This window comes from Gopherus evgoodei, chromosome 2, assembly GCF_007399415.2.
Source record: "Gopherus evgoodei ecotype Sinaloan lineage chromosome 2, rGopEvg1_v1.p, whole genome shotgun sequence".
NCBI classification, from domain to species: domain Eukaryota; kingdom Metazoa; phylum Chordata; order Testudines; family Testudinidae; genus Gopherus; species Gopherus evgoodei.
The window spans coordinates 237,117,117-237,144,176 of NC_044323.1; the positions used below are offsets into that span (position 1 = coordinate 237,117,117).

The window sequence follows — 27,060 nt, forward strand, 5'->3', positions numbered from 1 at the left end:
TATCTCTCTCTGCAGTATATATGTCTGCAGTACAGAGAGAGTTATTTGTATTTCTCTCTCTTTAAAGAACTTAGTTGCAGTGTCATTTCTCCCTAAAACTGTCAGAATTGATAGGAGGGAGTGTGGTTCGTTTATCTGAATCTCTAGCTAAAGAGTTGGTGTGATGCCAAAAATAGTTGTTCTTTACAGATTGGTAGAGATATGGAAGGAGAGAGAGGAAAAATCTACACATGCAATCTTTTTTCTGATGTTTTACATATGTGCTGTATGGATAATATATGGTTTAAAAAAACTGCCAACTTATATTAAACATGTAATAGTTATTTTCCTCATATATTTAAACTAGTAAAAACATGTCCATATGTATTCAGTATGTGTAACTGATATAAAATTAATTTGGTTTCACATCACATGCATTTTTTCAATTTAATGATGGATTGATTCAAGATTACATAATGAAATATGTAATGTAATAAAATGTAATAATAAAGAATAAGGAAAAGTGAAAAGAAAAGAAAACAAAGGGTAAATATTTAAAAATATAAATTAAGGCCCTGGTCTTGCAAATGACTGCATCAGCATAGGGAAAGGGGAACGGAACTCATCAGGAGCAGTGATTAACATGTTGATAGAATTACTTGTGCATGGATTTTGTTTTGTTTCTGTTTTTAGTTTTGAGGAAGCAGATGAGTTTGTTGTATATAAAATAAGTCTGATGGGACTAATGAGCTGCTCTGACACACTGGATATTGCATGGTTAATTTTTTTCATACATTCCTTAACAGTGGTTTATTTCAGATGGAATATTTGTATTTCTGTGATTTCCCTCTTACACTTTTAAATTTCACATGCCATCACCCACCAAACAGTTTCTGTTTCTTGACATTTGTAGGAACTTTGAGAAGTCATGCTTTTGATTCTGTAGTGTGGGATTTGACCAAGATAATTATTTAGATTCCATGCTAGAATCTTCTTATGAGTCTTATTGTATTGATGCTACAGCTCACCTATATATTGCTATAGGCGTGTATGATACTTTAGAGACAAACACAAAGATTATATCCCTGCAGGATTTAGCCCATACATAAATACATATTTTTTTTCATTATAGATAATAATTGCAAATAAATCTACCATACTGGTTAGCATAGAAGTCAAAGCATGTGCACTTGTGCTGAACATGCCTTTATTTGACAATGGTGGTGAGTTGATGAAACAAATCAGCACTCCAGTTCTTTGGGGGACATCAAAAACTAAATGCTGATGACACAGTTGCTGCTATTCTAATGAAGCAAGAAAAGTTAATGTGTCCCTGTCCCAGTGGGAAAATATCTTTGTTGTGAGCTTAATTGTAAGTGGATTAATTTAGGGATAAATTCTTCATGTGAGGCACACTTGCAACCTCCCTTAATAATACAGTACTGGAAGAATAATCCTCTTTGAGCTCTGAATTTCATCCTGTAGTTTGCTGACTTTACCTTTTGGCTTGTGCAATGTGAAGGTGTCTGATTACATGGGTTTTTTATCATTTTGATATGAACCTTTTTAAAGATGTTAGACTTTTACAGGTCATGGAAGTAAGAGACAACTCCAGGTACATGTTAGAATTTGGCTTTGTGCAAGCTACCACACACAGCTGTGCTAATCCTCCTCTTTCCTACAAATATGGCTAAACTAGTCCTGGCCCACTGCAGAACAGAACTTGTGACCCTGCTCAATTAAACGCAACTCTGAGTGTGTATTGTGAACAAATGACTCATAAGAAGTAAAATGAGATCAAATTAGAGAAATGAGATAACATTTTCAAATGTAACTCATTTTCAAAAGTGACTTAGGAGCCTACTTTTCATTGAAAGTCAGTGGGATTTAGGTTCCTAACCCACTTTTGAAAATATGATTAAGCTCCTAAATTACTTAAGGGATTTTACCTATGGTTGTTATAAATGAGAACGCACAGACACACATACACACTTCTCTGTGTGTGTGTGTATGTAATATATTTATATATATAGATATAGATATAGATATAGATTTAAAGGGATAGTAAACGCTTATGCTTTGGGCATAAAACAAACACTAACTGATGGGTATTAGAAAGAAATGTCTCTCTAAAGGCAGGTTATTTTATAACTGTCCGCTGCAGCCTTCCTTCTTTCCACCATGCTCTAAAGGATTGTTGCTTATTTACTGTCAGAAACAGGGTACGGATTAGATGGATCACTGATCACTTCCTTTTTTTCCTGTAATTTCTGTGATATTGTGTGAAATTCTGCAAACTCCCTCCTTTCTTTTTGCAGAACTCCAAGCTATAACTATGCACCAAACATGGATAAACACTGGATCATGCAGTACACTGGGCCTATGCTGCCTATCCACATGGAATTTACAAATGTCTTACAGCGCAAAAGGCTTCAGACATTGATGTCAGTTGATGAATCCATGGAAAGGGTGAGCAGCTGAAAATGTCAAGGATAAATTGTTTTATTATGCAGTTTTGTAACTTGTATACTAAGTCTGATTCTTCTCTCATTTCCACTTACCTTATGCTGGTGAATTCTATTGACTTCATTAGAATCATTTGTGATTTACCCCATGTAAGTGAGAAGAAAATCATGTTTATATTCCTAAAGTGATAGGTAGGGTTGCCAACTTTTTAATCAAACAAAACGGAACACCCCTGCCCCATCCAACCTCTGGGGTAGGGGTGCAGGCTTTAGGCTGGGGCTGAGGAGTTTGGGGTGCAGGAAGGGGTTCTGGGCTGGGGATGAGGGGTTTGGAGTGCGGGAGGGGGTATGGGCTCTGGGGCGGGGCCGGGGATGAGGGGTTTGGGGTGCAGGAGGAGGCTCCGAGCTTGCCATGGGTGTTGGGGTGCGGAGGAGGTGAGGGCTCCAGCTGGGGGTGTGAGCTCTGGGGTGGGCCCAGGGATGAGGAGTTTGAGGTGTGGGAGAGGGCTCCATCCTGGGGCAGGAGGTTGGGGTGTGGGGTCCCATCGGTACTTACCGCAGCTCCAAGGAAGTGGCTTCCAGGTCCTTGCGGCTTCTGCTCATGGGCAGCCAGGTGACTCTGCATGATGCACGCTGCCTTCATGCCTGCAGGTGCTGCCCCCTGCAGTTCCCATTGGTCATGGCTCCCAGCCAGTGGAAGCTGCAGAGCCAGCACTGAGGGTGGGGCAGCACACGGAGCCACCTAGTCCCTGGCCTCCCCAGTGCTTAGGGGCCACAGGGACCTGGCAGCTGCTTTCAGAGGCAGCACAGACCCAGGGCAGGTGGGGAGCCTGCCTTAGCCCCAGACCCCTGCTGTGCCGCAGACCGGACTTTTAATGGCCCAGTTGGCAGTACCAACCAGAGCCGCCAGGGTCCCTTTTCGACTGGGCATTCCAGTCAAAACCGGATGCCTGGCAACCCCGGTGATAGGGAATCCAAATCTATCTGTGAAAATACGAGTTACTACAAATTCTCTGACTGGTAATGCTACACAGCTGTTTTGTTGTCCACTTTTTTAACTGGTAGTAGAATAAGTGGCTTTTTAAAGGGGAAAAATTAACATGTGTCCAGTAAGCTAAAGGATCAGTTTCTCACTGTCAGCCAATAGAGCAAATATATAAAGAAATATTCAAGTTTCTCATCTGTAGAGGGCTGTGGCACCTATGTACATACACTCAGACATTAGCTGTGCTCCACCCTATTCCCTTCACAGTTCATCCTTCAACTAAGTTCTGTGCATCTGGGTTCACTGAATTATGAACCAAAAATCAGGTGTTAAACTGTTAGTGTTTGTGAGCATATAGATAATACAGGGAACAGCTAACTACATATAATATGGCACATGAGGTGTTAGGAATAGAATTGTTGATCTTTTGTTCCGAAACCCCTCTCCATGACCAAAGGCCTTTCCACTGGTGCTAAAAGAGGGACTCCCTTAACATTTAGTAGCAATAAAATGTACCGCCTGTTTCTAAGCCCCTAACTGAAGGGGAGGAGACGCTTACAAACTAACAACATGTTCGAGCAAGACCAAGAATGCATCCGTTGTAGAGCTAGTAACTCACCAAGCAGTGTATTACAATGATTATATAGAGATTTGTGGGTAGTGGTGACACAAGTCAAATAGCACCATAAATTGCCAAAGTAAACTTTCTGAAATTCCCCCTGAAACAAACTCTCATATGTCAAGATGTAGACCTAGTGGGTGAGTCGCAAAACAACATTTTGTTCAGTTTTCTACAGCATGCTAAGGGCATGATGTGCCAAATTCATCCTTGGCATAACTGTTACTTTCAATAGTTTCCCCAATGTTACATTTGGCCCGACAGGTTTAAATGAGAAAAACTATGATTATGTAAAAAATGTTTTGCAATATTTGATTTTGAGTTTTTCCTATGCTATATTTCAGTTATACCATATGCTTGTAGAGACGGGAGAACTGGAGAATACCTACATCATTTACACTGCTGACCATGGTTACCATATTGGGCAGTTTGGACTGGTCAAGGGAAAGTCAATGCCATATGACTTTGATATTCGAGTTCCTTTCTTTATTCGTGGGCCAAGTGTAGAGCCGGGATCAGTGTACGTTCTCCTGTGTCTGCAGCACAGCTGCTGTACCTCATTTGAAATGTTTCTAAGCACATCTGATGGTCACTCTAAGTGTCCAGTTTCCTTTCATAAGGAATACTCTCTTAATGCAGGACGCTGCCTTAGAAGGACAAAAGCATGTCTGTCTTTCTGTGTGTTTTAAATTAGTTAAAATATGTAATAGAAAATTGTATTATTTATAGCCCTGGATAGTTAGGTTTTGTCCTTTATTTTAAAAAAGCAGTTAGGTTAAAATGAGGATATCTATTATTCCTCTTCTGTCTTAGCAGAATGGATTTATTATGAGTGAATGGGAGGAATAACATGCCTGTTTCAACTCCTTATTTAACCATACCTTGCTCATATGCCCTTTATGACAGTATCCAATGATACTGGTCTGTCATTCTCAAAGTCACAGCCCTCTAGGGGGAACTTCTGCACTTAGCACTTATATAGAGCTTTTCATCTTCAAAGAACTCATACACATTTATTATTATTCTAATTCTGAAAGAATGTGAAAGGTTATATATCTTACACAAGATTAGGGTAACCAGATAGCAACTGTGAAAAAACGGGACAGGGGGTGGGATGGTAATAGACACCTATATAAGAAAAAGTCCCCAAAAACAGGACATCTAATCACCCTACACATGATACAATTCTGACCTTTTCTATTAATTTGCAGAGTGCCTCAGATAGTGCTGAATATTGACCTTGCTCCAACGGTTCTGGATATTGCAGGACTTGACACGCCTCCAGATATGGATGGCAAGTCTGTCTTAAAACTTCTGGACCTCGAAAAGCCAGGAAACAGGTGGGTCACTGCCATTTCTCAAAGTCAATTCAGCAGCAAACACCTGAGTAAATCAACAGCTGAATGGAAAAGAAGTTGTGGCAAAATAAGCTGTGTCAAGCCCAATGACCACAGCTTTCACATTTCAAAACTGTTTTAAATAGCACATTTATAAAATTGCACGTATACATGAGCCAAGAGGTCATTTAAAAACAAATAAATTGTTAACATTGACGCTACTGTTCAAAAACAGTCACAGATGCCAGCAGTAAATATTATTTTGCTTTCAGGTTTCGAACAAACAAGAAGACCAAAATTTGGCGTGATACATTTCTAGTGGAAAGAGGGTAATTATTAAAGCTGAGAACGTTTTGGGAAACTTGCCTGTGCTTGCTCTCTTCTCTTTTTAGTGGTCAGCTAGGCTATAAAGTCTGCAAGTACACTGACAGGGTTTCTTTGTCCCCCAGTGCAAGCTGTGCAACCGGAGTCTCTTTTTCTTAGGCGGTTTCATAAGAGATTTGAGTGGGTGCTTTCCACAGCAACTTTACTGGGCCATCCCTTCCACTTGTCTAGATTTGTTCTTTAACCTCAGACCCACGGCCATTCACTTGGTCACCTGGCTGATTTTTCCTCCCCATTCCATCACTCTTCTCCAAGTTCTGCTGTTGATGTGATGATGCAACATTCTTCTATCATATAATTTTATAGTTTTCACCTCAGTTAGGAATCCTCCTCCTTTTGATTTAGGTAAAAGACAGGTCCATATGTAAATGAGATTCATAAATATAGCTATTCAACATTTTCTCACACAATTTATCATTTACATTGCCTTGCCCTTTATTACTGTGAAAATTCTCTGAGTAGAAGTATTACAATAATTCTTTTTATGGCACTTATGATGTGGCAGTCTGTGAAAATAAACTTGTGGGTATGACTACACTAATAATTCCTAAAGAGAAGCAATGACTGCTGATGTAGGTTTCCAGTATGTCACTTGGACCATTCCTTTATTGCAAAAGCTCCTGTTGCTATATCTCACAAGCACATGAATGTTTTTAACTTAGAACAGAGGTTCTCAAACTTCATTGTACCGCGTCGCCCTTCTGACAATAAAAATTACCACACAACCCCCGGATAGGGGCCCGAAGCCTGAGCCTGCCCAAAGCCTTCCACCCTGGACAGGGGGGCCAAAGCCCCTGTAAACTGAACCCTACCACCCAGGGCTGAAGTCTAACACCAGTCCTGGCAACCCCATTAAAACAGGGTCGCGACCCACAGTTTGAGAACCACTGTCATAGAAGATGGCCACCAGATGCTAAATCTTGAATATCATTGCTTTTTAAATGAAATGTATCCCCTTCAATGTTTGAGTGCATTGCCTGCAAAAATTTTAACTCTTTTTTCCCTTTTGAAAGCAAATTTCTGCGCAAGAAGGAAGAACCCAACAAAAATGCTCAACAGTCTAACCATTTACCAAAATATGAGAGAGTAAAAGAATTATGCCAGCAAGCAAGATACCAGACAGCTTGTGAGCAACCAGGACAGGTGAGTAACAAATGATTCCAGAACTGTATATGCCCTAATGGAATGTATTTCTGGGAATGATGTGGTGACATATTGCATGAGGTTTGTTCTCTGCCGCACTTCTTTATTAAGGTAGCAATTCTAGTGGTCATTACCTTGCCAGAAGGATGGGAGAGTTAAAAGCCCTAGTATCAAACCCTGCCTATACAGTTTTCCATAGGCATAAGGTTCATCTTAAGGTTTCATGTTAGCCAGGCAATCTACATACCAATTTCCTTTCTGAAACTTCAGGCTCATAGAGATGAGGAGAGACTACATTTGGTGAAATGATAAGAGCTCTAGCTTTCTATCTGGAGCATACTAAGTCTTTTAGGTCTTCTTCTCAGTTGTTTATTGCAATTTTGGACAGACCTAAGGACAGATCATTGTCTACTCAAAGGATTTTATCCTTTGTGCATTCATTTATACTACCAGTTGGCTAATATAGCCCCACCAGCTATGGTATTGACACATTCTAGTAGAGTGAAGGCAACATCAGCAGCTGGTGCAAGTACCTATCATAAACATTTGTAAAGCGGAAACTTTTGCTAGATGGAGCAGGTAGCTAGGTGTCAAATAGTACACTTGCACCAGCAGCCGTTCACTAGTGTTTAAAAAAATGGGAGCTGGGTTAAGGAATTAAAAAACTATGAAGCCCAAAATATTTAATTGATTCTGAATTAGCGCAATATATTTAGTGATGATATGGATGATATGGAAGAGGGGTGTCTCTTGTGATGTGTAGAATTCGGAATGTATTGAATGGAGTTTTACAAGAATATTCCCTATTAATAATGAACATTGAAAATACATTTGTATGTTTCCCTCAGAAGCCCAGTTATAACATTCTCGCTAATTAAGCAATATTAGCAGATTGTTTTGAATGAGAATACGAAGCGCTGCTGTGCTTAATTTCCAGTTTCAGTCTGTAGCCACCTGTGGTTCTTTATCCAAAGCAGATGGAGTTCTGTAAAACAAACAGGATGGCACGCACCATAGTTCATACACTGACAAATAATCCACTCATGCCTTTATTCTTGCCATTCATTGAAACACACTGTTACAGTACGTCTCAGTTAATCCCAGATTGGTCTGGAATGTGTTTTGACTGGCAAACCATCAAGAGAGTCCGTTGCCACAGTTTTCACCTCACCTATGCTTATAAAATACAGCCACTTTTGAAAGGATATACACAATATATCAGTCTCATTGAAGGGCAAAGTTTTCAAGTGTCAAACTATTGCCATTGCAAACAGCGATTAAAACAGGTGGGGGCAAGCTGAATATTTCTACAAAAACGGGGAGATCAATGGTCTCATTTAGACCTTTGGGTACTAAAGTGTTGAATTTTAAAATACCAAACTATTTTCCTTGCAGTTATTTCTTGTGCTTGTTACATCTTATGCCAAACTATGATTTTGTCATAACTTTTGTAATGCACATGTGGAAAAGGTAAGACTAAGTGAGTTGATCAATGTCAGAACTGCAACATTAGGATCCGTTGCTCTCAGTCCTATCCCTAATCCACTGGCGTAAGCCATCCAGCTGCCCTTCTTTTGATCTGATATCTCATTGGTTGCAGGCACTAGGCTAGAAGGGAGCTTGCAGTAGCAATGGCATGTAATGCTGCCTCTCACAGCTGTGATTGCTTTGGGCTCCTTTGAATAAGCAAGGACTTGTTAGCCATGGGTTCATGGAGCCCAGAAGCCAGCCCAGAGCTGCTATATGAGGGTCCTTTTGTAACCAAAGATGTTTAGAAAAAAATCAGGGACAAACTTTCAGTCCTAATGATTGGTTTACATTGTTAAGGATATCAGCACAAATAAATAGTAGGCTAACATTAGCCATGACATTTCTACAGCCTTCAGGAACCCACTACCTAAGCTAAAGTTAATGAGCCAAATCATTCCTGTGGTAACTCAGTTGACATCTGTGTAGTAATACCAGGGACAAATTTGGTCCCAGGTCTCCACAGTAGAGTTAACCTGTCCATATTGCATATATAGAACAAGAAGAACCAGGATGAAATACTAAATGCATTTCTTAACAGTAGTTCTGCTTGCAGCAAAAAGTGGCTGGTTTTCAAAGTTAGGTACGTGTAATTAAGAGCATATTCTAACACGTATCCAAATGGTAAGTACACACAAATTGGATGTGGTCACTTACACACAGCCAGTTACATGCATGACTGACCACAAGGGTGCATAATTTCCGAATTTTGCACATATTTACTATATCTGTCTAGTTGGATTTCAGACCCTTTCTCCTCTCCTTCACAGTTTGAGATGTTCAGATGCTGGTTTTTCTTTGACTTAAAAGCATCAAAGAGTCCTGTGGCACCTTACAGACTAACAGACGTTTTGGAGCATGAGCTTTCGTGGGTGAATACCCACTTCGTTGGATGCATGTAGTGGAAATTTTCAGGGGCAGGTATATACCCTTGGCAGGCAAGCTAGAAATAACGAGGTTAGTTCAGTCAGGGAGGATGAGGCCCTGTTCTAGCAGTTGAGGAAACCAAACATAGGGGGCAGAAAGGTGGCATGAGAAGAATGTGCTGTTCTCCTGCTGTACCCAGCTGGTGGATGGTTCTTTGAGGTATTGCCATGATAGAAACATCCAGAGAATCTGAGTGCATTACCTGGCTCCCTGAAAGCCCCCATATCTGCTGTACCCACCAGAAGCTAGACGCTACAGAGAATCTGAGCCCATATATTTCCTCTTTATATAGTTTATGAGCTAAATTTGTCTCTGGCTTAATTGGGTGTAACCCAATGACTATAGTGGAGCTGAACCCAGTTAAATGAGCATCGATTATAACTACAGGGTTTTTTTTCATTGTAGTGGCTTGAAGTTTTCTTTCCATCAGTGATGAATATTTCCTATGACTATTTTACTACAGTAATTGCATAAGAACACAAGAATGGCTGTACTGAGTCAGACCAATGCTCCGTCTAGCCCAATATCCTGTCGTCCATCAGGAGCCAGTGCCAGATGCTTCGGATGGAATAAACAGAACAAGGGAATTTATCAAATGATCCATCTCCTATCATCCAGTCACAGCTTCTGGCAGCCAGAAGTTTAGAGACACCTCAAGCATGGGGTTGCATCCCTAAACATCTGGGCTAATAGCCATTGAGGGACCTATCCCCCATGTATGTACTAATACTTTTGTGAATACAGTTATACTTTTAGCCTTCAGAACATTCCCTGGCAACTAGTTGACTGTGCGTTGTGTAAAGAAGTACTTTTTTATGTTCCTTATGTTTGTTTTAAACCTGCTGCCTATTAATTTCACTTAGAAACCCCTGTGAAGGGGTAAATAACAATTCCCTAGTCATTTTCTCCACACCATTCATATTATAGAGCTCTGTCATATCCCATCATTTTGCATGTATATTTGGGATTATTTTTTCCAGTGTGCATTTATTTACATTTATGAACATTGAATTTTATCTGCCACTTTGCTGACAAGTCACCCAGTTTTATGAGATTCCTTTGTAACTCTTCACAGTCTGCTTTGTATTTAACTATCTTTGGTAATATAGTATTGTCTTCAAACTTTGCCACCTCACTGTTTACACACTTTTCCAGATAATTTAGGAATATGTTGAACAGCACAGATTCCAGCCCAGAGCCTTGGGGGCCCTGATATTTACCTCTCTCCATTCTGAAAACTAACCATTCATTTCTGCTCTTTGTTTCCTGCTTTTTAACCAGGTATTGATCCATAAGAAGATGTTCCCTCTTATGCCATGACTGCTTACTTTGCTTAAGAGCCTTTGGTGAGGGACCTTGTCAAAGGCTTTCTAAAAGTCCAAGTACACTATGTCAACTGTATGACCCCTGTCCTCATGCTTTTTGATTCTCTCAAAGAATTCTATTAGATTGATAAGGTATGATTTCCCTTTACAAAAAACATGTTGACTCTTCCCTAACATATCATGTTCATGTATGTCTCAGATAATTCTGCTCCATACTATTTTCCTGCTGCTGAAGTTAGGCTTATCGCCTGTAATTACCAACATCACTTCTGGAACCTTTCTTTGAAAAATTGGCATTTCATTAGCTGTCATCTGGTATAGAGGTTGGTTTAACCAATAGGTCACAGTTAGTAGTTCCGCAATTTCATATTTGAATTTCTGCAGACCTCTTGGGTGAATAGCTGGTTCTGGCGACATTATTATTATTAATCAATTTATTCCAAAACCTTATCTACTGACACCTCTATTTGGGATGGTTTCTCAGATTTGTCACCTAAAAAGAATGGCTCAGATGTGGGAACCTCCATCACATCCTCTGCAGTGAAGACCAATGCAAAGAATTCACTTAGCTTCATTGCAACAGCCTTGTCTTCTCTGAGTGATCATCCAGTGGCACCACTGACTGTTGGGAGGCTTCATGCTTCTGACATAATTAAAAAAAAATTGCTGTTGGTTTTTGTATCTTTTGCTTCGTGCTTGTCAAATTCATTTTTGGCCTGTCTAATTATACTTCTGCACTTTACTTGCCAGAGTGTATGCTCCTTTCTATTTTCCTCAGTAGGATTTGACTTCCAATTTTTAAAGGATGCCTTTTTGTCTCTAACAGCCTCTTTTACTCTGCTGTTTAGCCACATTGGCATTTTTTGGTCCCTTTACAGGTTTGGTTTTTGGTTTTTTTGTATTTGGGATATACATTTAGTTTGACCCTCTGTTATGGTGTTTTTAAATAGTTTTCATGAAGCTTGCTGGCATTTCACTTTTGTGACTGTTCCTTTTAATTTCTATATAATACGTAAGTGCCAGAACTAGGGGTTCTGTGCAGCCCACTGCCTGGCTTGAAGTGCTTTCCATTATATATTGGGTTTACAGTTTGGTTCAATGGCTCTCAGTATCCCCACTATACATACTGTTCCGGCCCCCCTTATAACTAGCTTCCTCATTTTTGTGTAGTTCCCCTTTTTGAAGTTAAATCCCACTGAGGTAGGTTTCTTTGATATTTCCCACACACATACACACACTCTCACAAGGATGTTAAATTTAATTATATTACAGTTGCTATACTGAGCAGTTCATCTATATTCACCTCTTTCATCAGACCCTGCGCTCCATTTAGGATTAAATCAAAAATCACATCTCCCCTTGTGGGTTCCAGGACTAGCTGCTCCAAGAAGCAGTTACTTATGAGTTACTTATGGTGTCTAGATGTTATATCTGCATCCCGTCCTGAGGTGACGTATATCCAGTCAGTATGGGGATAGTTAAAATCCCTCATTATTATTGGATTTTCTGTTTTTTGTAGCCTCTCTAATCTCTCTGAGCATTTCACAGTCACCATTACCATCTTGATGAGTGTTGATAATATATTCCTGCTGCTATACTCTTATTGTTCAGGCACAGAATTTCTATCCACAGAGATTCTACAGTACAGTTTGATTCATTTAAGACTTTTACTTTTTTGATACTATGCTTTCTGTCATATATAGTGCCATTCCTCCCAGTACCCTATTCTGTCATTCCTGTATATTTTTGTACGCTGGTATCACTGTGTCCATTGATTATCATCACGTTTCTGTGAAGCCTATTATATCAATATCCTCATTTAATACGAGGCACTCAAGTTCACCCATCTTAGCTTTTAGATTTCTAGCATTTGTATACAAGCTCTTATAAAATGTTTCAATATTGATAGTCTGCCTTCATGTGATGTAATTGAATGGGATTCATTTTTGTTTGAGTTTCTCTTCCATTTTTACCTGTAGTTTATCAAGTTCTAGCCTCTCCTCTTTATTAGGATATAGAGTATCCCATCTAATAAATGCTCCCCTAAAGGATGTATCTGAACTGTGTGCTCCTCCATACCTGTTGTCTTTTTCCCAGCCCTTAGTTTAAAAACTCCTCTGTGAACTTTTTATTTTTACATACCAGCAATCTGGTTCCGTTTTAGTTTACATGAAGTCCATCCTTCCTATATAGGTTTCCCAGTTCCTAATAAACCTAAATCCCTCCTCCCAACACCATTGTCTCATCAGTGTGTTGAGACTCTGCAATTCTGCCTGTCTAACTGGCTCTATGCGTGGAACTGGAAACATTTTAAAGAATGCTAGCATGGAGGTTCTGAATTTTAATCTCTTATATAGGAACCTACATTTGGCCTCCAGGACCTGTCTTCTACCTTTCCTATGTCATTGGTACCTACATATACCACAACCACCAGCTCCTTCACAGAATTGCACATAGGTCTATCTAAATGTCTTGAGAAGTCCACAACTTTTGCACCCGGTAGACAATTGATCATGCAGTTCTCCTGGTCATCACAAACCTATCTATATTTCTAATAATCAAATCTCACATTACTATTACCTCTCTCTTCCTAAAAACTGCGGTCCTCTCTCTCAGAGAGGTATCATCAGTGTGAGGGTACTATTACATCATCTGGAAGGAAGGTCTCAACTATGAGATCTTTTCCCTCTGCTCCAGCTTGATGTTCTCCTTCCCTGAGACTTTCATCCTCCTCAACAACACAAAGGCTATTAGACTGGGGCTGGCACTGCCTTCCTGTGTCCCTGACAGTGTCCTCTGTGTACCTCTCTGTCTCCCTTAGCTAATACAGTTCAGCAACTCTGGTTTTAAGAGCCTATACTCAATCTCTGAGGGCCATATATGCACACATATGCTACCTGCCCTCAAGGCAGTATCTATTGCATTGATTGGAATAAACAGGGGGAGGGATAGCTCAGTGCTTTGAGCATTGGCCTGCTTAAACCTGGGCTTGTGAGTTCAATCCTTTGGGGGGGGGCCACCCAGGAACCTGAGGCAAAAATCAGTACTTCGTCCTGCTAGTGAAGGCAAGGGGCTGGTCTCAATGACCTTTCAGGGTCCCTTCCAGTTCTAGGAGATAGGTGTATCTCCAATTATAAATATATTTATTTTTTAAACTGATAACCCCCACTCTGCTGCTGGACCTCTGCCTGCATTATTTTTGCTTTGCAGAGTGATTGGAGGGTTTGGGGCTAAGATTAGAGTATATTTTCTAGGTGTAGCTGCCTCTCACGCTCAGTCTCTGAACTCCATCACAATACTTCCCTGTTCACTAGCTCTTTGGGTAGCTTAGGAGCTGGCTCTTTAAACCCCTGTTACCTATGCCCCCTTATTGAGGGATCCTGAATGGCTCAGGGCTCAGTGGAGAGCAGGCTATAGCCTCATTAGTAAGCTCTCTGCCTCATCTACCAGGCTGCTTGGTCATCACACAGATCACAAAACAGACCACACTATAAACTTTAATCTGGCAAGCGTACACTAAACAAGCCAACAGACTTCAAACTCACCCTAAGGGTCATGTAGTCTCTCTTTCTTCACCTGTACATCTCCCTTTCAGAACTCCCCTGTTCGCTGCTTCTGTATGCTAGCTCCAGTAATTAAGAGACTATTTATATATAAAACACCATACACTAATGTTTGTGTTTAAAATTGGAAATATCTGACACATACATTTGTGCATAAAAAAAATTACTTTCAGTCGTAGGTATGTAATTCAATAACAGTACAAATGTATGACAGAATATTAAAATATTACAATTGTATATTTTTTAAAAAAAAACTTACATCATCAGTATGAAATTGAAGGTTAACTGGTGCCTGAACAAACCTCTCCCTAGATTAACTTTATTTTAACCCCGCAGCATCTATTATGCCCTCAGATCCACCTATGTAATTTCAACTGAAATCCATTAATAGGGTCTTCCCATCATCTTCCTTTAGACACCTACCAAATATCAGATGAGTACAAGTTTAAATACTGCATCGTTTACACTTCATTCTGTCTCTCTTGTAACTTATGGCACTTCACCAACAAATTTTACCTGTGAACTGATTTGCTCCATGGGATTTAAATTGTCTACCAGATACCATTAACTGATGTCACACCTGTCTCCACTGCACTATCAAGTCCATTGTTAAATTCTGTATCCAATCCACTATTAAACATGCACCCTCCAAGTCTAAAATTTCACAGAGATGTAATTTTATATTTAAATCTCTTCCTAACAGACACAAAATTCAGCATCCCCAAAGTGAGGATTGTGATAAATTTAAATTCCAACTCCTTAGTTGGGTGACCCAACAACACCAAACCCAGCACTGGGCTTGTTTGTTTTATGGGCCTACATCTTCTACCATCTGCAACACACTACCTTCCAGCTCTGGTCTTGTGGACAGCAGAGGATTGAAACTTGCAAAAATCCTGCACTTGTAAAGTGTTAATCTGCTGCCAGTTAAAATGAACTGAGCCAGCTGCCAGAATGGAGAAGATGGTGCAGCTGCAAACATGTATTTGCATCACATGTATGTTCAAGCTAGTAGGTATAATGCCATAACTAAGGCTAAGATTTTGTCATGCATATTTTTAGTAAAAGTCACGGACAGGTCACAGGCAATGAAGAAAAAATCATGGAAGCCTGTGACCTGTCTGTGACTTTTACTAAAAATATGCGTGACAAAATGGAGAGCTGCGGGGTCCTCACACCACCCAGGGAGGCTTGGCTCAAAGCAGTAGGGTCTCCTCGCCATGCACAGTGGCTTGGAGCTGTGGGGCACCCAAGTGGCCCATGGTGGCTAGGAGCTGAGGAGCACTCCCACCACCCACGGCAGCTGGGAACTCACAGGGCTGCACTGCCCACGGTGCTGGGAGCTTGGGGTCTCCTCATCATCCACTGTTGTTCCATGCTCTGGGGCTCCCGCCGCAGTCAGGAGCTCTGGAGCACCCTGTTGCCCATTGCAGCTGAGAGCTCACAGGCGGCTTGCTGCCTGGGCGCTCCAGGGCACTCCTGCCCCCAGCAGCTCTTTGCCATCAGGAGCTGGGGGCTCAAGTTGTGGAGGCCTCTGGAAGTCACAGTGACCTCCATGACAAAATCATAGCCCTAGCCATAACTCAGCAGCCTTGACTGTGTTCCTTTATAACACACCTGTCATTGGAAGATGCAAAATGTTATGTTTTCTCTTGAGTATTCATAGGTTGGAACTGCCCTAAAGTAATATTGCAGGTTTGGTTCTGGTTTACAAAATGGGCTTAAGGCCTGTATAATGAAATTAAGTTAGGGTAAGCTAGAACATTTTTATAGTCGTACAAGTCTTCACTGATAGTCACTAGAGAGATGCCGCTGAATCCAGACATGAGTTTTGTAGTAAGTTTCTAAGACTCTTCTGGCCTTAAACCAAAAAGCATTTTATGTTGTCCATATATGCATTTTATATATACCTCATGTATACTTTTACATTAGGCTTTCAAATGACAGAATTTCATTTTATTTTGCTTCATGTTATCATATTGATATCAAATCAAAGGCGTGTCTGTTTGTAACGCTAAAAGGACTGCTGCCATCAATCAACCTACAGACAATATTGTAGAGGAAATTAGAATGTAGCTTGTTAGGTTTAATCTGGTTTGGCTCAGATATCTATGTTCTCATAAAATAAATATCCCTCAGACCATACATTTGTAAAGGTCAACTTTATGGCTAGCTGCAGAGTATGAATAAAAACACATAAGCCTTTAAGAGTTCAATAGAAGTGTCAGATGGCTAGCCAGAAATGACGGCTAGATCCCAGGCACCCGCTAAAACTCAGCTAAAATTATAATACAGCATAATAACATCACTCACGAACCCTATTGATTTCAATGCAACTTCCCACCAATTCCAGCAATAATAAGGCATTGATGATGAATAGTGCCTGCTGTCTTGGCTTGTCATTCTCCAAATAAATGATCCATGTTCTGTCTGCTCTAAAAAAAGAATTTTTGAAAGAAGTTGCTAATAATAGATACTAGTAACTGTTGCCAGTCTGGTTAGCTGCGTAATCATCTTATTTTGTCAACGTTGCTTTAATTTCTTTTTCTCAAAAGAGGGATACAAATACAAACCTGTTAGTGGCAATTACAGGGTTAAAATTAGGAATATGATGAATATACAGTCTGGCTCTGATTTGTGCACAAATCTAGGCATATTTCCCTGATTCATCCTTACACAAGTCAGGTTTCGCATTAGTGGCTGTCTAAAATGGTAACCACTGATCTTGGTATGTGATGGCTTCCTCCTACCACTACAACCATATCAGCCCAGCTTCTCCACCTACTCCCTATTGCCACCGTTTTGGGGATCCCAATTCACCATGCACTTAAGCACATGCTTTAAGCATCTGAGCAATCTTGTTGCCTTCAGTGGGGCTACAAATAAACCTAAAATTAAAAACATGCAGAAGTTCTGTGCTGAACTGGACCTTATGGGTGCTCTTTCATCTATTCCATACTCCAGCCTGTCCCTGCTCCTTCCCCCAACTGTCTTGGTACCCAGAATCCCACCTAGCTTACAAACGCAGAGGTGCAGATGCGTCACCCAATGATTCCTAAGAATAATCAGGAATTGTCCCTCCCTTGTTGAAACCCCATCCTATATATAACATGGCAACCAAAAGTGATGGTAAGGAAAACTTTATCATTGGAGATAATCCTTCAAATCATAAAATAGCATATTTTAATAATAGATACGTAGCTTTTCATTTAAACAGAATGCAGTTTTTCCACATTTGACAATTCCTTCTAATTCAGTGCACACAATTATTTTTGTCCATGTCAGGGAATACTTTCATTTCAGTAATATCACCTTTCTCGTCTTCGATGTTGCCCTTCAAAGAAACTGTATCTCTGGTTTATTTATGCTATGCAGTTTATCAGCAACCCCTAATACCACGATACCAGAATGAAAGTCACCGTTCTGAATCATATTTATTCTATTTACCACATCAGTTCAGGATTTATATATTCTAGGGCAAAAAAACATCATTATGCATGAATTTAGCTTTACACATTTTCCATAGTTCCAACAGTTGTGGTCCCTCCTTCTTTCCAAGGACTCTTGCATATCCAATATACTGTGGACTAAATTCAACCTTCTGTTGGATGTGTTTGACTAGCATGGCTTTGGAATCCTTTGACCCATTAGGAATATAATTATTATTGGTATTGCTATTATAACTTAATGGGCAAATTCTATCTCTGCATGTCGGTGGGTACTCTTTAGGTGCATCTGTGGGCAGATTTGGCTTTAAGTCTGAACTTGAAGCATTCCTTTTAGGTTATTCAGCACACATTTGATAGGAGATCAGAGAAGAGTCTCTCTCTGTTGATGATGTTGAATCTTAAGTGCTGGCAGGAATATGTAGAAGATCCAGTAGAGATGGTTACTTAGGTGACGTATGTTTGATGTCCATTAACAGTCTCCCCATGTGACCTAAGTGCATATGCTTCCACTATTGACTTTCTTCCAAATTAAAGTAATCTTTAAACTGTCAGTGGGAAAGTAAATATCCTTAATGGAAAAACTGGCAAATAAATGTGATTTCCTCATCTACCTAGCCTGACCGGAGAATATCTATTCTTTAACTCTATATTTTGGAAGCTAAGTTTTCTCAAATAGTTACCTTTTTTTGATATTAAAAAATGGATTGAAGTTCAACTTTTTGAACAATACCATCCATGCATTTCTTGCATACTTTGAAGTGATAAATAAGGGATCATTTTTATTATGCAATTTTAAATGACCCGAAGTCTTCTGTGAATCATATTTTAAAGTGTCTAAAATACAAAGTTGCATGTAAGTCTATCCAGTAAATATTCTTTGTGTGTATTTTAACAGTTTCCTGAAAACTTGCAGGGCTTTTTTCCTCTTCTTTCCATTTTCTAGCTGGCACTGTCAAGGTTTGCGAGCCTAAAATTTACCCTCCTTTTCATCACATAACTATTTGCAAATTTCAGGTCATGTTATTTCTGTAGGGTTTATTTTTTCCCCTGTCAATTCACTGCTTAAATACTTCAGCCCCCTATCAAAATAAATAAAAATATCAGAGCTGGTAGCCTATCACTTGTGAGCAACGCTACAATAATAAATCAGGGCGCACATATATGATGGAGGAAAAATAAAAGAACAGATTGACGCTCATTTTTGGAGATTATTTGTAAATGTAAGATTAAAAAAACAAGCTTAAAAATTATTGAAAATCTGTTGATTTCTTTTTAGGTTACAATAAATAATATTTAAGAAATACAAAATAAGTGAATTTCCACACCACTATGAATACTCAAGGTGTGATACAGATCAACAGAAGAAATTTGCAATGTTAATATTATAGATTACTATATTTCAGTGTTCCTTGTCTGTAAGATTTGGCAATCTCAAATTTGTCTTCCCTGTGCTCTATTGACACAGAACGTCCTGGGGACAACTGCACCCACTTTCTCCTTGTGCGCAATATTTGTATAGTGGCAAAACATCACAATGCAAATGAATATTTGTATACCAGTCATGCCCAGACCACCTCAGTGAAGATCAGAGTCCTTGTTTCCATTATGGAAATTCATAGGAAAAGGTGGGTCCTACCCCTAAGAATTTCCAGTATCTGCTGAACCTGATTTTTTCAGTGTTCTAGTTCAGTTCAGCAGAATAAAACGTGGCTAGTTTGTACTATATATTATTGCCAGCTAAGTACAGTACAATTGGCAATACTCTGCACACCATGACCGCTTGGAATTTCATGGTGAAAGCTGACATGGAGATCAGATCTTCTTAAATCTGTCGCCACTTGAGCTAAAATAAAAACTCCCTTAGCTATTAGTACTATAGCACCTGTGAGATAAAACCACTTCTGATTCTGTCCAGCAGAGAAAAGGGATACACAGCTGCAGTTCACTACAATATTTATACCCATATCATTTTATATTAATTATCATCGATACTAAATCATCCATGTGTAAGAGGAAGATGAAGGGAGTGTGATCTTAAAGTAGATTTCAAATGCAGTCTCCCTCCCCCCTTACTTGAATACCTCCAGCCTGAAAAGCGATATTCAAAGTTGCTTATTAAAGGGAACGTTACAGAAATTGGACAGCACCTGTAAAAGCATTGTAGCTGTGTTATAGTTCCGGTTGCCTGTTTTTCAGGAGTTTATAGCTTGATTATAAACCTTGACTATATATTTAACATTGAAGTGTCTAGTGCAAATGCGCAGTAATTGCCTTTCATAAAACTTTGAGCAGGCCTACTGCTAAGACACCTTTCACAAATTGTCTAATTTCCTCCCTATGTTATAGGCTACAGCAATTCCCTCAGAGCTGTCACAGTCTATTAGGTAAACAATGTTCATTTTAAATACTTCTTAAGTGGGGTATTTATTGTGCAGTAAACCACGGTGACTCAGCCTGAGCCTCTATATATATTTTGTGCCTGAATTATATTGAATAAAGACATATAACTTAATGCTGAGGTTGTGGTACAAACCAATAAGAATTTGGAAAGTTGAGGAACAAACACTGTTGTTAATTCATTCACAGTTGTCTGTCTTGTTAACAGAGGGTGTAAGTTAAGATTGGAACTAGGCCAGCACTAATATAAAGTTAAATGATCATGTACTTACAGCTGCTTTTTAGTTAGTGCATCTGGTCCCCTATGCCTTTCAATTTACCCAATCAGGGACAAATTTTGCCCTCAAATGCAAATTCATAACCACTACTGAAGTCATCTGAGGACAAGATTTAATGCTCAGCTTTTTATTGCTCTTTAACTGTAACGCCAGCACCAGCATTCCCATTGAGGGGATCTGTGCATCTGTTATCATGCAGCTGAATTTCAGCTCCTGAGCAGAGCCAAGTGACTGCTGCTTATTAGCAAAATTCAGCACTAAGTTGCCACTGCATCTTCTAGTCACGTGGAGGAGATAGCTCTGCAGAGGCACCAGCAACACACGATTGTAAACCAAGGCATCTCAGCTCCAGGTAGAGAGTATGGGTCAGTTTCCCAGCTAATGTAAATGGGCGTTGCTCCCTTGAAATTGATGTATCTGAAAATGTGTCCTGTGTTTAAAGATTTCATAAAGTCTCAGGACTCCATCCATAGTGGGATGGTGCTGAATAGCACTTTCTCCTCTGCATTCACTTCAGTAGTTAAGTTGAAGAGCAGAGGGAAAAGTAGAAAGGGGGAAATATGAAAGGAGTAAAGATGGGTGAAAGTAGGAAAGAGATCAGAGAAGGTAAGAAAGATGAGGAATAAATGAAGCAAGACACAGGAAGAGAGAAGAGAATGAAAAAAGTAGAGAACTGTAGTTGAGGAAGAGAAAAGAAAGCTGTAAGGGGGAATGGAAAAGTATTAAATTAAAACAATGAGAAAGAGAGAAGGAAATAAACATGGAGAAATAAGAAAACGTACAACTTTAAGATAATCAAACGAATGTTTCATTTGTGTATGTGCCATTATTTTGTCTTTAATGTAACTTTGATGGAGAGATTGGGGTTCCAGAGACCTCGTTTGAGGTTGTGAAGCCAGGGTGACAGACATCTTGGTGTTCAGTTGGGGAAAGGTAGAGGACTGAGGGCAATACCTTGATCACAGCTTTCTTTTTCTGCCAGTTCATGCATTGTATAGATCTTAAGACCAGAAGAGACCATTATAGTATTCTAGACTTTAACATATGGTCAGTTCATAACTATTCTGTCATGGGTTTGGAATCACTGATAATAAGAAAATTCCATTGTAGAATTCTAAAATATTTCACACTTAGATGCCCTTTTTATGAACAAAACCGTTCAAGGGAAGCTATGAAATACATTTCATACATATTTCATCCAAGAGTATTTATCGATTAAATCCATGCATAGGCAGTTTAAAAAAAATTAGTTCCTATTAAGTGGTGGAAAAGACTTACTAGAACATTGAATCAACCTCCAATGGAGGAAGTAAGAATTACAGCTGCTGCTATATTTGATGTTAGGGGAAAAAAATAATTACTCCAAATTTTTAGAGTACTGCATTTTTAAATAGTATTAAAAAAAACTGTTTTTAATGTGTGTTTATGTCTAATAGATACAAAAACTCCTCTGGTGCAATCCTGTAAATATCTATAATGATGGCCGCACTCTTCTACTGTCATAACCTTGAGATGTAAATGCAAATGATTATGGCTCTTGTAAATCCCTCGCAGTAGGGATTTGTATGAAAGTGTCCACACAATTCTAATGTCTTAGAAGACAAGGAAATATGTACAGGCTTTTTCTCTTTCAGATATAACTTACTGTAACTGGATCGGTCAAAGTAAGGTAAATATATAGAAGAGATGATTTTCTTATTGGACGTAGGCTCTTTAGCTCATCTCATGACACACAAAGCTGGAGTGAGCTGTCACAGTGCTGTGATTCATAATCAGTATTTGAAAACATAAGTGAATAAAGATGTGCTGCTGTTATTAAACTAAGCTGCAGGTGACTTCAGGCACTGAGCTTTTATTAGCAAAGTTGGCTATGATTATATACAGCGTATTAAAGAATATTTGACTTCACTTCTTTTTTCTCTTTTACATTGCTGTACAGTGTATGGCTATTGTTTTCCTGGGGCATATATGATGTTCATTTCAGGAGTTGTTTTAGTTGTGTCCTGACCACAGCAGTGGCACAATATGATACTAGTCAGCTGTTTAAGTTTCACTTTCAAGCTATTTCCTTCACCCTTTTACTACCATGAGAACACCTCAGAAACAGAGCAGAGCAGCCATTACACTGCTCTACAGCCAAAATGCTTCTGAAATAAATGTAGTCCAACTTTACTAATTCTGGGTCACTGAGAACGAAAATGATGCTTAAAATTGTTGATTGGCTCTAGTTTTCAAGATATGCTATTGGGTCAGTATATACGACCCTTGACTTGGGAATGGCGGAGGATACGTGAGTTATAAAGGGAAGGGATCTCAATTTAAACCAGAAATGACTAAAATACATCTTTGACTGGATCTATGAATAAATCTATGATTGGGTTTGGACAGTACTTGCTTTTGAGACAAAACAATGAATGATGAAATCTGAAACTGGCATTGCGTCATACATGATATGAATTGCATCGTTATTCCTAGAAGTCATGGATGATGCAATCATAAGGAAGCTTGCATCACTCTGCTGAACAAATTGCCCTATATCAGCTCTAGAAATCATACAGTGTGGTGCTCTCTTATTTGTCAATGTTTGATTTTGCAAAGGGACACATTTCTGTTTAGCCAAAGTGAGCAGAGATGCCTCGTACTTGTGTGAACAGTGCAGATAACTTCTGCTATGTTTGTGGTGAAGTGACTTTTGCATCACAAAAGCGCAGTATAAGCACTATGGTTAAGAAAGCCTATCACCTTTCTTTTGGCTGCAAAATTGGAGATCAGGACAAGAGGTGGGCCCCACACATATGCTGCAACACTTGTGCAACAAATCTTCCCCAGTGGTTGAACAGGAAAAGTATGCCTTTTGCACTGCCAATGATTTGGAGAGAGCCAACAGATCATACCAGCAATTGTTACTTTTGCATGGTGCTCCAGTTGGGAAAGGTGTGTCAAAGAAGAAAAAGTGGACTGTGCATTATCCAAACATTCCATCAGCTATACGCCCAGTACCCTACGGAGAAGGACTGCCGGTTCCTGATGCACCAGAATCATTCTCACTTGAGTCAGACGATGAAGAGGAAGAGGATGAAACTTCTGGTCCTGAACCATCAATGTCACAGGACCCACATTTTCTCCCATCCTCCTCCTCTGAACCACACCTCATAACACAAGGTGAACTGAATGACCTTGTCAGGGATTTGGAACTACCCAAGAGTAAGGCAGAGCTGTTGGGCTCCAGACTACAGCAGTGGAATCTCCTGGCAGGCTATCAGGGCAAATGGAGCCCACCAATGCTTGCAGACTATTGCTGGACAGTGACAAGAGATGCTCCATTTAATGAATACAAGAGACAAGCCAAGAAGCTCCGAGTAGACACTGAATAGGACTAAACTATGTACGTAATAGTTTTTTGCCTTTTGTTTCATAATAAATTTTATTTATATAACCCTTTTGCTGATTTTTAAAGTGTGAACAGGTGAAATATTATCATGTAAAGCAACCATAAACACATGAAAAGACCCAGGTTTACAGTTTATGATTAAAACTCTACTATCACACAATATACATAGACATAAAATATAAAAACTTCAATATCTTAGAAACAGTAGCCAATCAGTTGTTTTAATGGTCATATTTGAATTCAGCACATCAAAATACATAATAAATAGCACATTTTATCTCTGAAGCAGACGACTTCTCAAAAATTGTAGACCAGTGTTATTTGATGGAAGGAATAAATTTGTGCAGCTCTGCTGTGGGAGTGGGGCTTAAGGTTTCCAGGAGGAACTGCACCCAGCTCTCATTTTGCCAGAAGGATAGTTCCCAGTAAGAATACATCATTCTGAGGGAATCCTCAGGACTCTTAGGCCTTGTCTCCACCACAAAGTTGCAGCGCTGGTGAGGGAGTTATAGCGCTGCAACTTAGGAGGTGTACACATCTGCAGGGCATCACCAGCGCTGCAACTCCCTGTTTGCAGCGCTGACCGTACACCCGTTGAAACTCGGGTGTAGAGGATCCAGCGCTGGTGATCCAGCGCTGGTCATCAGGTGTAAACACTCACCAGCGTTTTTCTTGACCTCCGTGGAATAAACAGATATCCCAGCATACCAGAGGAAGCCTCTCTGGTAATCAAGCAGGTCTCCTTCCCCGCGGTTTGCAGGGGGGCTCGGGGAACGCGAGAGCAAACCGCGGGGAAGCAGGTCTCCTTCCCCGCGATTTGCTCTCGCGTTCCCCTAACCCCCGTGCAAGCAGATCTCCTTCCCCGCGGTTTGCAGGGGGGTTCGGGGAACGTGACAGCACACCGCGGGGAAGGAGATCTGCTTGCACGGAGGTTCGGGGAACACCGGAGCAAACCGCTGGGAAGGAGACCTGCTTGCAGGGGGGTTCGGGGAACACCGGAGCAAACCGCTGGGAAGGAGACCTGCTTGCAGGGGGGTTCGGGGAACACCAGAGCAAACTGCTGGGAAGGAGACCTGCTTCCCCGCGGTTTGCTCTCGCGTTCCCCTAACCCCCCTTGAAGCCGCCCAACAGCGCTGCTATGTGGCCACATCTAACACCACTTGCAGCGCTGGTTGCTGTAAGTGTGACCACTCTGCAGCGCTGGCCCTATACAGCTGTACTAATACAGCTGTAACAACCAGCGCTGCAAAATTGTAGATGTAGACATACCCTGAGAAATACATGGAGGACCACTGTTGGCGGAGAAGTTCAGGCATTACAAAACAAGCAGAAAATAACTTCAATGTCAATGCAGTGTATTTAGTATCAGAGGGGTAGCTGTGTTAGTCTGGATCTGTAAAAGTAGCAAAGAGTCTTATGGCTCCTTATAGATTAACAGATGTATTGGAGCATGAGCTTTCGGATACATCTGACGAAGTGGGTATTCACCCACGAAAGCTCATGCTCCAATACGTCTGTTAGTCTGTAAGGTGCCACAGGACTCTTTGCTGCTTTAGCAGTGTATTTAGTATGCAAGGATTCAAGAGTGTGTATTAGTAGTAATCATAACATTGAAAGCTCTGTATAAGATTCTGCTAATCAATCCTTACAGTATTGTCCCCATCTTTCTGATAGAGATGTATTAAGGCTACAATTTTCAGACACTGAATTAAACACTCAGATGCCTACCAAAGAACCTAACCGAAGTGGTCTGTTTCATTCTGTTGTTTTTAAGATGCTGAAGATGTTTTGAAAATCAGGCCAATTTTATTTAGGTACCTAACTATGCATTTAGGCATTTAATGTTAGGTACTAAAGCTTGTGAACATTTTGACTGAAGGGCCTGCTTACACACAGTTTGTACTGATTAAACTCTGTCAGTTTAGAAACAGATATTGTTAAATCAGTGCAAGACCCTTGTGTAGCTTCAGTTATATTGACATAAAGGGGATTATATTGATATAGATTGTTCCATAAATTCACTTGGCCATTGACTGTGTCCAGAGCACTGCCAGTCCATAGCAGGGCAGCTTTCAGTCCCTTGAGCACAGTTTTAAGCAAACTGTACATGATAAAAATTTACCATGGTAAGATGATTAAAATAAGGCAACCTCTGGCAGTGTAGTTGTGTGTCTCCTAAAAGACAGGGGCTAAGAGTTTTAAATATTTTTCTTGATTATGGCATTTTAAGACTGATATGGTGTGTAAAGGAAGTAAAAGCCCAACTGTTTTCTAATATCCAAGTGAGAAAACAGTGGAACCCTGTGCAAAAATCCAGGTGGAATCTTCCACTTGGATTCTGGGCTGTTGGCACTAGAACCAGACAGACATTGTGCAGACCAGTTGGAAGGAATTCTGCTTTCTCTCATTCCTTCTTCTTCGCTATGATACTCACAACATGTACAAAGCTGGTCTCAGCAATTCCCTTCCAGATCAAACTGCTTTCCCCTCAAGGCTCGTATAAACAGCAAGGCAGAAGCATCCAGATGAGAATGTCCATGCTCACACTCAGTCTACCCCAAGGATCTTCCCCTTCTTTCTCCAGTAGGCTGTATGTGACCTATTCTGCACGTTTGGCATACTGGCTGCACCTATGGTGCAGTTTTTTAGAGCATGACGGGGGGTGTAATACACTTGCTTTTTCTTCTGTCTTTGCACATAAAACATATAGAGAGAGCAATGTTTGTGTCCCATGGCTGCAGGATTTTGAGTGGACACACTAAAGGAAGCAGGTCGTGACTCTGGCCTCTGTTAATGGAGTGAGTTAATAGTTTCATGCGTTGACATAAATCAGAATTTGTCCCTTTTTCACAGAGCCCTCTAATTGACCTGATCTCAGTCTTTCTCCCTCATCTACATTTTTTTCCTGATTCATGTTAGAAACTCCAAGTCACAGAACAAAGAAACAAAGTTTGTATTTTCAAAGAAAAAGGGGGGAGAGAGGGTTGGTGAAAACAGTCCTGCAGCTGTACTCTGTGGCTCAGTGAATTAGGACTTATTACTTGCTCTTTTCAAGGATGTGTTTAGTCTAGATTCCCTTGATTTATATATCTTTTTTGGCTAGGTTGTATTTTTTTAATGCAGATTTCCAGTTATTTTCATTCAAGTTCATGTTTTCCTAGGACAAGAGAATGGTTTGAGGTGAATGTGAGTGAACTTAATCCTTACAATGTTTTTCTCCTCAAATCTTCATTTATAGAATTGTTTAGCCTTCAAAGGCATTGCCCGTTATGAGCTACAAAAAGAATCCGA

General features: G+C 40.1%; 1 protein-coding gene across 3 annotated transcripts in view; it reads left to right on the forward strand.

Annotated features, from left to right (window-relative positions):
• SULF1 (sulfatase 1) overlaps positions 1-27,060 on the forward strand; it is a 175,083-nt gene that overhangs the window by 113,688 nt on the left and 34,335 nt on the right. For all 3 annotated transcript variants that reach the window (XM_030553246.1, XM_030553245.1, XM_030553247.1), the window contains 5 exons: positions 2,298-2,448; positions 4,393-4,568; positions 5,260-5,388; positions 5,658-5,714; positions 6,783-6,912. In XM_030553246.1, the coding sequence (XP_030409106.1) occupies positions 2,298-2,448; positions 4,393-4,568; positions 5,260-5,388; positions 5,658-5,714; positions 6,783-6,912 (643 nt within the window). The remainder of the gene's footprint in view (positions 1-2,297; positions 2,449-4,392; positions 4,569-5,259; positions 5,389-5,657; positions 5,715-6,782; positions 6,913-27,060) is intronic.